This window comes from Equus caballus, chromosome 2 (assembly GCF_041296265.1).
Source record: "Equus caballus isolate H_3958 breed thoroughbred chromosome 2, TB-T2T, whole genome shotgun sequence".
In the NCBI taxonomy this organism is placed as follows: domain Eukaryota; kingdom Metazoa; phylum Chordata; class Mammalia; order Perissodactyla; family Equidae; genus Equus; species Equus caballus.
In genome coordinates this window covers 88,236,719-88,249,309 of record NC_091685.1, presented here as the reverse complement: position 1 = coordinate 88,249,309, position 12,591 = coordinate 88,236,719, and the positions used below count along the sequence as shown (strand labels likewise).

Below are 12,591 nucleotides of genomic sequence, written 5' to 3'. Positions count from 1 at the left end.
ATTCAAACATTACTGGATGGATTTAATAGATTAGTCACATAGGAAAAGAAAATTAAGGAAACAATATTAACACCTTACTAGGTTTGATGTATTCTGAAATTTTTGTTCCATTTTATTCTATCTGAATTTTGAAATTCTCAGATGGTTGAGACCCAATAAATTGATTTCATACCCCCTATGCTGTCTTGTATTCAATATAATTAAATTAAAACTGATGATTACACCATTTAATGTAGCAGTGACAGGGAAATATTTTTTTTTAAAAAAGCTTTTATTACAAAACAAAGTTGAGGGTTGAAATGTGTACCTCTGACAAATCCCTTAGGTGCTGGTGTCACTAGAATAAACCAGACGCAGCTGACTTCATTAATGTCTCCCCTGTGGCTTTTTCACTCGGGCAGAAGGAAGAATCAGACCAGGAAGAAGGCAAGTTCGGTTTTAATTCTGGAGTAGGTAGCCTGGGGGTCTATAACACTTTCCACTGGGAAAGTTTTAAACTAGTCAACTGCCACCTATGAAGTAAACTTAGTCAAAGTTACAATAGGTGTAGAGTTCATAGAGAGTTTATTAGACTCAATAATATATTTGGAAGGACTCTAGTTTCCACTGGTCAGTAGTTTTCACCAGTCTGCAGTGAGACAAGAAAAATATTGTCTTAAAGTTTTTCATAAAGCTGATTTTATTTAAAAGGACTGACTTTTTCAGATATGTTCTTTATTTTTATTTTGGTGGTCAAAGCATAATTTTAAAAGAAATGACACGGATAGTAAATGGCAGATGTTTTCTGTCTTTGTTTTATAGCTTGGTGAAATTTAAAAATTGCAGTCCTGTTGGTTTCCAAAATTATTTTGAAAATCTGGGTTGATCCACAAAGTCCAAAAAGAGTGGGAACACCACTGATGTTGCTTCTCTCTTTTTTGTTCACCCAACAAATATTTTGAGGGCCTACTACTTGCTAAGAATTGGGGCACAAATAAGAAAATGACTGCACTGTATGCCCTCCTGCTCACAGTAAGAAAGGCACACGTTTAATCAATAGTCACTAAGAAGGTGCACCGTGCTGCGTCTTCTGGGAGCAGGTCTGAGGGAAAGTGTTTGTCTGGGGAATTAATCTCTTACTGAAAGAAGAAATGAAGCTAAGCCGTCTTGAAAAATGCCAGGTATTTGCCTGCTGGTGAGGGAAAAGGAATGACGGCTAGAGCAAACTTTAGTCCAGGGAATTTTAAACAGTTCTAGATGGCTGGAGTTGGGGTACCCGGTAAGGACTAAGATGCAGTTGAGGATGACAAAGGATGAGTAGGGCCAGATAAAAGAGTTTTTGTAGGCCGGCTAAGGACTTTGATTTTTTTTTCAAATTGTGGTAAAAAACACATAACATAAAACTCACCATCTTAACTATTCTTAAACGTACAGTTCAGTAGCATTAACTATATTCACAGTGTTGTGAAATAAGGACTTTGACTTCATCCTATAAGCAACTGAGATTAATGGAATTATTGAAAGATTTCAGGAGAGGTTTGGAGCTTTAGGAAGATTGTTTTAGAAGGTGGGGGGAGGAGGAGGGAGGGGATGGAGGCCAGAAGGACTGGAAGGGATTACAGGATTTAAAGGCTTGTGGGAGCATTGTGAGTGGGAATTGGTTTCTTGGCTCCACCACAGGGTTTTTTTCCGCCAAAGGGGAAGTTGGAGAAGGGAACTCAACATACCACTGGCTGAGGACCAAGCCTGTACGGCCAGCTTTCCAGGGGCTGCACACTTGAAGATCGCCGGCTACAGCCAGCCAGCTATTTTGTCAAACCCCTACAATTAAAAAATACCTGGTTTTGAGGCCAGGCCGGGGGTGCAGCGGGTAAATTCGCATGCTCCACTTCAGCGGCCCCGGGGTTCACCCATTCCATCCCAGACACCGACCTAAGCACCACTTGGCAAGCCATGCGGTGGCAGGCGTCCCAAATATAAGGTAGAGGGAGATGGGCACAGATGTTAGCTCAGGGCCAGTCTTCCCCAAAAAGAAAAAAACCTGTTTTGGGATTAGTTGCAAAAATTCAAAAACTTGTGGATTTCACACAAAAAATTCCCAACTTTTCTTGAAAAATCAAAATGTCTGGGAACACTGGATCCATAGTCCCTCAGGGAAACAATCGGCTGAGTTCACTCCACTTTTTTTTTTTTAACTTTATATCACGGTATAAGAAACATGGAAAAGTCCACAGATAAGCGTACAGCTTGATGGATGTTCACAAAGCGAACATACCCCACTAACCAGCACCCATACCGACAAGCAGAACATTACTAGTATCCCCAAAGTTATACTTAAGTCTACTATCTTATGAGGTAGATTATATTACTATCTCCATTTTAAATACGGGGAAACGGAAGCACAGACAGGTCACAAGGCTTAATATTGTTGAAACTAGCATTTGAACCTGGATGTGCTGCTTGATTCCAAATCCCATGCTCTCGAGAAAACAGTTTTGAAAGTGAGATGGTGAGTTCAGCTTTGAGCGACGTTGAGCGGGCGTCTCCTTCCACACAAACTCATTTCCCGGCGTCGGAGCCACGGAAACCACCGGCAACCAGAAGTCTGCACCTCAAGCCGCCAGCACCCGCGCCTCGGGAGTGCAACCTCCCAGCGAGTGGCCAGCAGCGTGCTGCGCGGTCTCCCCACACGGGAGGGCGCTGTCACAGCCACAGTCGGAAGAGTGGCGCTTTCTGCTGTCCCGATATTCTTGAGGACGGAAGAACGCAAGATCGCAGGTCACGTAGACGGCGTGCCCCGCCCCGTACAGCCTAAGTTCTCGCGCGAGTTGCACTTCCGCCCTTTTGGCTCACTGAGCAGCGTCATGGCGGTGGGAAAGAACAAGCGCCTTACGAAAGGAGGGAAAAAGGGCGCCAAGAAGAAAGTGTAAGTGGCGACTGTCGTGGCCTGCCGCTTTTTGGGGTGCTGCTGGAGTCGGCGGGCGGGTTCTGGGTCGCGGCGTGGGCCGGATGGCGAGGATGCCAGTTGGATTGCGCGGGCCGTGCCGGGGTGGTAAACGCCAAACCGCGGCCTGGCGGATCTGGGTGCTGGGTCGCGGCTGTTCGGCTGCCTTTCCCCTGGTCTTCTGGGTCTTCTCTCCCCTTTTGAGCCAGAGTGTCGTCGCGACTCGGGGCTGGCATGTTTTTGTATTGCAGGCCCAAGGGCCTCGTAAATTCCACGGGTAATAGATGCCACTCCAAGAGCTGGAGTTGAGGAAGGTACTTTTCTTGTGCACCCACGAGCCTACACTCCTCCTCTGCTTGAGCCGGGTGGAACCTGGGAGCTCCTCATAGGCTCCCGTGAGGCCCTGAAGAGCCTGGGTTACCAGTACGTGTCTTCATGTACTAGTAAAGTTCAAAAGACGTGCATGTTATTTGGAGGCAGTGCTGCCTATGTAGTCAAAGGACCGATGGGAGTGGGGAGTGTGTACGTTTGTGGCATAATTTTATCAAAGTGTCCGGTTTGTGCAGTGAAACACGTAGTGGGAAGATCTACATTTACATGTGTGCCCCTCACCTCGCTGTGTGAGAAATAGTTTACTCTTGTTTCTACATGTCAGTTAGCTCTTTAGATGACTAGAATGAGGAAAGTTGAAAAAAAAATCAAAAATTACGTGATCTGCGATAAAACTTAAGCATTTTTTTAAATCCAGGGTTGATCCATTTTCTAAGAAAGATTGGTATGATGTGAAAGCACCAGCTATGTTCAATATAAGAAATATCGGGAAAACGTTAGTCACGAGAACTCAAGGAACCAGTGAGTATCTTAATCTTGGTTTGTATTTTTCTTGAATTGAGACATGGATGTATCTTGGTCTACTGTTGGTCCTGTCATGGGAGCTTTAAGGAAACGTCAGCTGTTGGTTGCAGCTTTGGACCCTGTGGTGCTTGTTTTTGGTACAACACTTGTAGAAGCAAGGTGATGCTTTTAGAATTACTAAGAAAAGGTGCATGAATAGTTTTGAGCTTCTAATGAGCACTGTCAGTAAGTCATTGGTGTCAAGATGGACTTGATTAACAAAAGTTAAGGTCTTTATAATTTACCATTTTCTAAGCTCAACTTTATGCATGGGCATAATCTTTGTTGGCTTGACTTTGCTTCTGTGGTTCCTAATGTTAATAAGACAATTGATTTCTTGTTTTATAGAAATCGCATCTGATGGCCTCAAGGGTCGTGTTTTTGAAGTGAGCCTTGCTGATCTGCAGAATGACGAAGTTGCATTTAGAAAATTCAAGCTAATTACTGAGGATGTTCAGGGCAAAAACTGCCTAACTAACTTCCATGGGATGGATCTTACTCGTGACAAAATGTGCTCCATGGTCAAAAAATGGCAGGTGAGAACAAAAGTTCCGTAGAGTGCGTGGTGCTGTGGCTGGCATCACCAGGAAGGCCATGGTGTGATGACAGGAAGGAGCAAATCATGCAGTTGAGGTTTAGATTTCATTTTAATCCTTGATGTTTTCTTGCTGTTGCTGAGTGCTGACTCTGGGATTGGCGCTCTTGAACTTGAGCAACAGCTGAGCTGAGCAAGCCGTGTTCCTCTTATTTATCTGTTTAAATTCAGTTCAAGATTTAATACTGGGCTATCATCCAAGTTTTCTTGCTGCATGAGTTAGTGGCTGGTTGGGGAACATCTAGGTGCAGGGGTGCAGGTTTGCAGTTTTTGCCTATCTTCAAAATATCTTTGGACCTCGAAGTTCAGTGAGTTTTATAGTGGAAGGGTGGAGTGGGCTAGTCTTGATTACCTCTGGCAAGATAGCATAATAAGAGTGGCAGAGTCTCTGGTGTAGGGTTGAAATTTTGGCTTCATTTCCCAGTTGTGTTCTCATTGGCAAGTAACTTAAAGCTTGCTAAGCCTTGGTTTCTTTATCTGTAAAATGTAGGTAAGAGTATCATCTCACAGACTTAGGAGGATGAAATACAAGATCCGTGTGAACATGCTTAGCATAGAAAGCATTTAGTAAACAATAGTAGTATTACAGGAAATAATAATTACCTTGGTTCAGATGTGTCTGGCTAACCACCCAGTTTGGGGATGTTTTGTATACGGGAATGAATGATGACAAGATGTTTCGGTCCCAGATGATACATACTGATTATACCGTTACATTTATTTCTGACATTCCCCTAAGATTTTACAGTTGCATTTCTGGAAATATTTAAGGTCTTTTTGCTATCATTATATTCATTTTTTAAACTAAGGTATAATATTTACAAAACGCAAAGAAGGCAATTCAGTTTTTGTCACTACTTAAGATTGTTTTTTAAGTTTCAGCAGTACTATGGCTAATTATTGATATTTTTATTCTGTTTTAGCTGTGAAATTGAATAGTTAATCCTCAGCATGGCTTTAGTTTGGAATATAAAGGACATTTAAAAATATGTGCATTTTAGTGTTATTGCAACACTTCACCTATTCAGAGCGCACGTTTTCAAAAGATGGAGTGTAGATGTCCATATTGTAGAGTCTCTTAGAACCTATTTTCCTCTTATCTTGCCGAGTTGTACAATTGATTGGGGGCAAGGGCAGGCTGTTAGAGGCTGGCATGTGTGCAAGGTGTGGGTGGGTGCTGTTTATAGTGATAGTGAGGATAGAGAAGTCACCTAGAGAGGAAGAGGGAAGACACTTGAGAGGACTTGGTATTTATTTAATTAGATGTGAAGGATAGTAAGGACTTGGGGTATTTAATGATAAGTTTACTTCAAGAAAGTTAATTCTAGGCTTTATACTGTGTAATCAGTACCTGACCTTCCAGCTTTTTTATATTACAGTTTGAGGGATAAAAATCGATTACATTAAAACCCAGTGTAGGGCTGTCCCCGTGGCCAAGTGGTTAAGTTCGCGCACTCTGCTTTGGTGGCCCAGGGTTTTGCTGGTTCTGATCCTGGGCGCGGACATGGCACCGCTCTTCAGGCCATGCAGAGGTGGCATCCCACGTGCCACAACTCGAGGACCCACAACTAAAATATACAGCCATGTACTAGGGGTACTTGAGGAGAAAAAAAAACAGTGTATCTGACGCTATCTTTTTTTCACTAGACCATGATTGAAGCTCATGTTGACGTCAAGACTACCGATGGTTATTTGCTTCGTCTGTTCTGTGTTGGTTTTACTAAAAAACGCAACAATCAGATTCGGAAGACCTCTTATGCTCAGCACCAACAGGTCCGTCAGATCCGGAAGAAGATGATGGAAATCATGACCCGAGAGGTGCAGACCAATGACTTGAAAGAAGTGGTCAATAAATTGTAAGTGTTTCTTTTTCCTCACACAATACAAGCCTGAATCTCTGATGATCCCTCAGATGAGGGAAAGCGTATGAGACAAGGTGGAGTCAGATCTGTGCTTAAATCCTGTCTGAAACCGTTTAGCTACATCTGTAGAAATAAAAGCATATTACGTGCTCAGTAAATGTGATTTGGTTTCTTTATACTTTTTTGGATGAAGCTATCTCATGGCATTTAGTGAGACTTGAAGCACAGGAAATGCTCTTGCCTTAATTGGAAAATACACTGAGTAGATGGAATCCTCCACAAACAATAATGTATGGGAATAGATGATGACAATGTGTTTCGGTCCCATATGATGTCCGGTGATAAAACTGTTAACATTTTTCTGATGTTCCCATGCAGTTGACTAAGAGTAATGGAAAAGAAATAAAGCTTGGACTCAGAAGGTTCAAATGTTAACTTTACTACTAATGAGCTGTATAGTTCAGATCATTTAACCTTCACGTGTAAAAAGGGCAATAATAGATTATTTTACATGAGGATTTATGTGGGTCAAATGAGGTATTATATGTGTAGGTTTATTCTAATCTGTCATTACTGGTTTGCAGGATTCCAGACAGTATTGGAAAGGACATAGAAAAGGCTTGCCAGTCTATTTATCCACTCCATGATGTCTTTGTTAGAAAAGTAAAAATGCTGAAGAAGCCCAAGTTTGAATGTAAGTGAAAAATCACAGGATTCCTGAAAGAAAAAACATTATTTAGTGTTTTGTTTTTGTGTTTTTGAGGCCAGATGGCTTTTTTTTCTGTCATGCCTATATAGTACTGAAGACCATTGTTTCAATATACAGTGTACTATAACTAACAGAATTTTTTCTTCCTTTTAGTGGGAAAACTCATGGAGCTTCATGGTGAAGGTAGTAGTTCTGGAAAAGCTACTGGGGATGAGACAGGTGCTAAAGTTGAACGAGCTGACGGATACGAGCCACCAGTGCAAGAATCTGTTTAAAATTCAGACTTTTGATGGAGACAAATTAAAAAAAATCTTATTTGTGATATTTTATTTCTGGTCGTTCTTTTCAAATCGTCTGACAGCTTGGTGAATCAGATCTTCTGAATTGATAAGTCTGGTGGACTTTTCTGACTTGTTGAATGAATGGATTTTATCCATTGCTCTTAGATACTAAGTAGCTGAGAAAGGGTAGTGATCTATTTTAGAGCTGTAGTGATCAGGAAGCATTATAGATGGATAATAAAAGGAACACTTTCTTTACATGGCTTAGGTTTTCAGATGGTTCTCAAACCGCCTGGAAGGCTTATTAAAACAGATTGCAGGACCCTGCCCCCAGAGTTTCTGATTAAGTAGTTGTAGGGTGAGGCCTGAAATTTTGCATTTTTAACAAGTTTCCAGGTAATGCTGATGGCCAGGGATGACAGTTGAGAACCACTCTACTAGACTGATTGAATAATGGAAAGGGAAGAGCCCATTGGCTTTTTGTGTTTTTAATCCAAAAGCTGTCTTTTTCCTCTAGCTGTAAAATGCCGCACTGTGCACCTCCCCTGTGAAGCTAAACTTGGCTAGAGAACTTGTTTATTGGTCTCTTAGTAAGGGGGCGTGTAATGCTGCCTACGGTCTAGCTTTTCCTTCTGTAGTCCCTCACCTATTCTGTTCTATAACCCTTCTCTCAAACCTCCAGCGTTCTAATTCTTGCTCAGCTGATGACCTTAAAATCATGAAGGAAGTTTAAAGTAGATGAGAAAACAGCCTCACAAATTCCCATTACTTCCACCCTGTCATGTATACATGTGTTCACATTTTCTGCCTTCCCTCTTGTCATTGGGTGAGTAATGCTAGGACATTTGAGCATTAGGTCCCACCTCTTGCCTAAGCAAGTTCATGGTTCCAACAATTCTCACCTTTATCAATATTCCTTCTACCAGTCTCATCAGCATACAAATGAATCCTCTACCCTTAAAGATATCACCCTACTCAGCCACTTATATCAAAGCTTAAAAGAGTCGACCATAATTTTTGTTTCTAATTTTGCTTTGTCTGCTACAATTCAGCTTTTCCCCTCACATCACTCTAAGGAAGCAGTCACTGTCAAGATGAACAGTGGCTTTGTTGCTAAGTCCAGTGGTCCATTCTTGGCCTTCATTTTATTTGACCTCTGTTGGTGACGTTTGACAGTTGATTTCCTCCTGTCTTTGAGGATCTCACCTCGAAGTTCCTACATCACTGGCTACTCTTTCAGTTCAATCACAGACCTTAGTGTTGGAGGTGATACTCAATTTCTTGGTTTCAAATAAGCTGACTCCCAGATTTTTTTATTTCTAGCCTATACCTGTCTTTGAACTCCAGGTTTGTCTATCCAACTGCCTACTTGATAGTTTCATTTGGATGTCAAATTGGCATTTCATATGTAACATGTCTAAAATGGTATTCCTGGTCTAGTGTCAACAATTTTACCCTTCTTCCATTTTAGGCCAAAATCTGTAGTTAATCCTTGACCATTCACAGTTATTCAAAATCTATCTGGACTCTTAACCATTTCTTACCACCTCCATTGCTATCACTTTGGAGCAAGCCATGACTGGCACCTGGACTGTTAACTGCCTGTCTGGTCTCCCTGAATCCCCTCTAGTGGAAGTTTATTTTAGGTAAATGGTCAGTTCACCCAGAAAGTCCCATGTGAGCTTGCCTCTGAATTGTCTTACTACCATTCTCCTTTCTCTTCTACTCAAACTGCCCTCACTATTCCTGGGCACACCAGGTGCATCCTTAGGGCTTTTGCCCCTGTTTTCCCTGTGCTTGGACTACTACTCCCTTAGATGCCGTGGAGCTTGCTTCTTTACCTCTTAAGTCTCAGCAGACCCTGACGATGGGTTTGTCCTATTAAAAATACAGTTTTACTTGTGTCTACTAGAAAAATTCCAGGAAGCCAGTGCTTTTTTTTATGTCCTAGTTCACTGCTCTACTCCCAGTGCCTAAAAGTTCAGTATTGAATAAAGGAATGAATGACATTCCCTATCAGTATACCAAAGTGAAGAAGCAAATGTTTTCAACAGAAAAGGTCTCATTAGTTGTAGATTTGTGTTTCAAATGACAGGGGCTTCCTTCCCATAGAGGACAGAAGTTGGGTTTAAACAGGTCAAGAGGGTGGGGACCAGAAATTGAGTTAGATAAATGGTTTTCCTCTTGACGCTGGACATCATTTAGTGAGATAGCATATAATCAATAGTCAAACTCCAATGTGCTACATTTCTGAATAGGGCTTAGCGTAGTTCTCTTGTCTTAGAAGGGTTCATTTGAAAAAGGTTCCAGAAAGAATGTATTTCATTTTTTAAAAATGGTTTGGCCTAATGGTTGTCTAATTACTGCCCATGGGCTACATCTGGCCAGTTTCTGGTTTTGGATGGCCTGCAAGCTAAGAATGGCTGAAAAAAATAAAAATATTTTACTACACTTCAAAATTATATGAAATTCAAATTTCAGTATCCACAGGTAAAGTTTTATTGGAACACAGACACACTCATTAATCGTTATGTGTTGTCAATTGCTGCCTTCTGCACTACAGTGGCAGAGATGAGTAGTTGCAACAGAGCCCATATGTGGCACACTCATCACTTCACACTAAGGAGCAGCACTCTGTAAATTGCAGCAACAGAGTTGTAACTCAGCGTTTTGAGTGCCACATGCATCACCCATCTGTGTGAAAAGACATCTTCAAAGATGCAATACCAAAGTCTCATTACAAGTCAGCATTAACAGGTGAACATGTACAATCAATTTTGATGATGGAGATCAGTAACTTGAACCCTAACTAATTAAAATGTTATCCCCCACACCACAAAAAGGACACATATTACCAAAAAAACTTACTAATTACCAACATAATTTGAACTTCATTAATAAAAATTTTGTGGCTGTTTCCTCTCATTATGCCTACATAATAGCCTCAATTTTGCCTCTTGACCCTTTACAGAAAAACCTTACTGATGCCTGCTGTAAATAAGGAAATAAAGCCTTCAAATTCAACTGATGGGGTTTGGGCAAAACCTGCAATGAATAAAAATAATTTTTTAATTTATAAACTAAGTATTTTATGTGTGTGAGAGAGGTCTTCTGGGCCAGTTCAGCGTACTGTTATGTCTTCCACTGCTAAACATGAGATTGATGTATACACGCTTGTGCTGTAAATGCTTGTAAAGTTTCAGAGGAGATTATTCCATTCAAGGCACCGCTACTTTTAGAAAAGTGTTAATGGGACAAATTCCCCTGCCACTTGCCACCAGTGGGTGGGCCAGAATTTAACACAAGGGCCTCTACACTCTGATGTCCAAAGTTTTCACTATATAGATGATGTTCTGTTGGCTGGGAAGTCAGAATCCTCAATTTCATAGGCCTTGACTGTGGTTTTCTCACACCTCCACCAACAGGGGTGTTTGATAAACCAATACAATTCATGGGCCTTACCAAGTATAGTTTCTTGGGACTGTGTGGGTGGATTCACAATGTTTAATCCCTCTAGTAGTCAAGGAAAAACTGCTATCTCTTTGACCTGCCACCACCTAAAAGGAGGCCCAACTCCTTCTTGGATGCTTTGGGTATTGGAGACAGTAATCTGCGTCAGTAAACAGGTCTTCCTGGTCAGGCAAAAATAGTGTGTTCTAGAGTGCAGCAGCCTGAGCATCTCCATTCACGTGAAGTGGTGACAGCAATTCTTGGAAAACCATATCTCCCACCCCATCACCTGAAGCATAGCTGCTGGCTCAATGGGGCCCTCACTTCACAGAGATCCCCTAAATACCTGGACCCGAATCACTGGTGGCTCAGCTAAAAGCTGATGGCGTCCATTGTGCTGCTGTGGCTGTCCAACATCAGCACCAGCCATGCAGAACTAAAGTGAACATGGTCACTGCTCAGTGGGCTGAACTCAAGGCCGATCTTGTGGATCTGGCCAATACTTTCCTGACTCTTGGACTTTTGTCCAAGGCCTAGCCATCTGGTCTGCCACTTGAAAGACTATATACAGGCAGATTAAAGATACCACTTTTTAGGGCTGTAAATTGTGGGAACAAATTGTGACTGCTGATTGGACCACCTGGGTCACTCATGTAGATGCTTATGGTGAATGCCAGTTTTCTGATATAACCTTGTAGAATCAAGCCTGCACCACCCAGATTGCCCCCATACATGGCAACAAGTCCACCATCATGGGCTATGCACATGGTAAAGAACTCTTTCTCATGCATGCCAGATTTGTGACTCCTGCCGAAAGTTGTCTTGAGGCAAATGAGTTCCTATTACACAGACTGACTACTGACAGTCTACACTGGACCTTTGGCCACCTCTCAGGGTGACTGATAGTGCCTCAGCACTATTGACACATTTTTAGGTTATGATGTCGCTGTTCCAGTCTGATCAACTGACTTTGCCCACACAATTGTCGGCCTTGAAACTAATGTGTCCCTATGTGTCACGTACTTAGTTTTCCAGACCACTTAGAATCTGACAATGGGCACTTTTTGTCACAAAGACCATCCAGCAATGAGCCAATAGCGAGAGTATTTGATGGATATTTCACGGCTCCCTACCATCCGCAGATATCTAGCATTGTTGACCATTAAGAAGGTTTCTGACTCTGCTATCTTCACCTCCTCCTGTTCCATACACCTGAGTAAGGTAGTTGGATCACAGAATATGGTAATCCCCAGAAAAGGATCATCTCCTTTTGGTTGCCTCCTTGGTGAAAATCAGGACAAAAGGTTTGGGTGAAAGTTGGGATGACTGGGGAAAGGATGAAATTACAGGTACCAATAATTTTGTGGCAGTAGAGGGAAGACAATAACCCTGGCATGTGGGGAGAAAACATCTTCGATCCCAGGAATGAGAGAAGGGAAACAAATAAGCACTTTTGTTCCTTAGATCATAGTTTCTCAATCTTGGCACTATTGATATTTTAGGCTGGATAATTCATTGTTTTGAGTCACTGTCCTGTGCACTGTGGGATGTTTAGCAGTATTGCTGGCCTCTACCCACTAGATGCCAGTAGCACCTTTCTCCAAGTTGTGACAAATAATAACACCTTCAGATACTGCCAAATGTCCCCTGGGGGGCAAAACTGCCCCCAGTTGAGAACCACTACCCTTCATCCTAAACTGCTACCTGAATCAAGTGGCAGTTGCAGCTAACAGTCTGACTTGCTATTGGGTTTGTCATCTCTGTCCATGTGCTATGAAAACAGAAAAACTCATGTAGACGTAGTTGGTCCTGAATTATTCTGCTGTGCCTGATGCCATCAACAGCAACTCCCAAATGCAAACATGTACAAACTCACA

The 12,591-nt window shown here is 42.0% G+C and overlaps 1 protein-coding gene and 2 non-coding genes across 3 annotated transcripts; all 3 read left to right on the top strand.

Moving 5' to 3' along the window:
• The first annotated feature begins 2,386 nt into the window (after positions 1 to 2,386).
• Positions 2,387 to 7,305, top strand: RPS3A (ribosomal protein S3A). The gene is made up of 6 exons (XM_001501474.5): positions 2,387 to 2,905; positions 3,672 to 3,775; positions 4,166 to 4,353; positions 6,060 to 6,268; positions 6,859 to 6,968; positions 7,137 to 7,305. The coding sequence occupies exons 1-6, from the start codon at positions 2,844 to 2,846 to the stop codon at positions 7,256 to 7,258; spliced, it is 795 nt and encodes a 264-aa protein (XP_001501524.3). The 5' UTR covers positions 2,387 to 2,843; the 3' UTR covers positions 7,259 to 7,305.
• Positions 5,071 to 5,143, top strand: LOC111772646 (small nucleolar RNA SNORD73). The gene has a single exon (XR_002806649.1). It is a non-coding gene; the product is annotated as a small nucleolar RNA SNORD73 (small nucleolar RNA).
• Positions 6,572 to 6,643, top strand: LOC111772648 (small nucleolar RNA SNORD73). The gene has a single exon (XR_002806651.1). It is a non-coding gene; the product is annotated as a small nucleolar RNA SNORD73 (small nucleolar RNA).
• Positions 7,306 to 12,591: the final 5,286 nt, after the last annotated feature.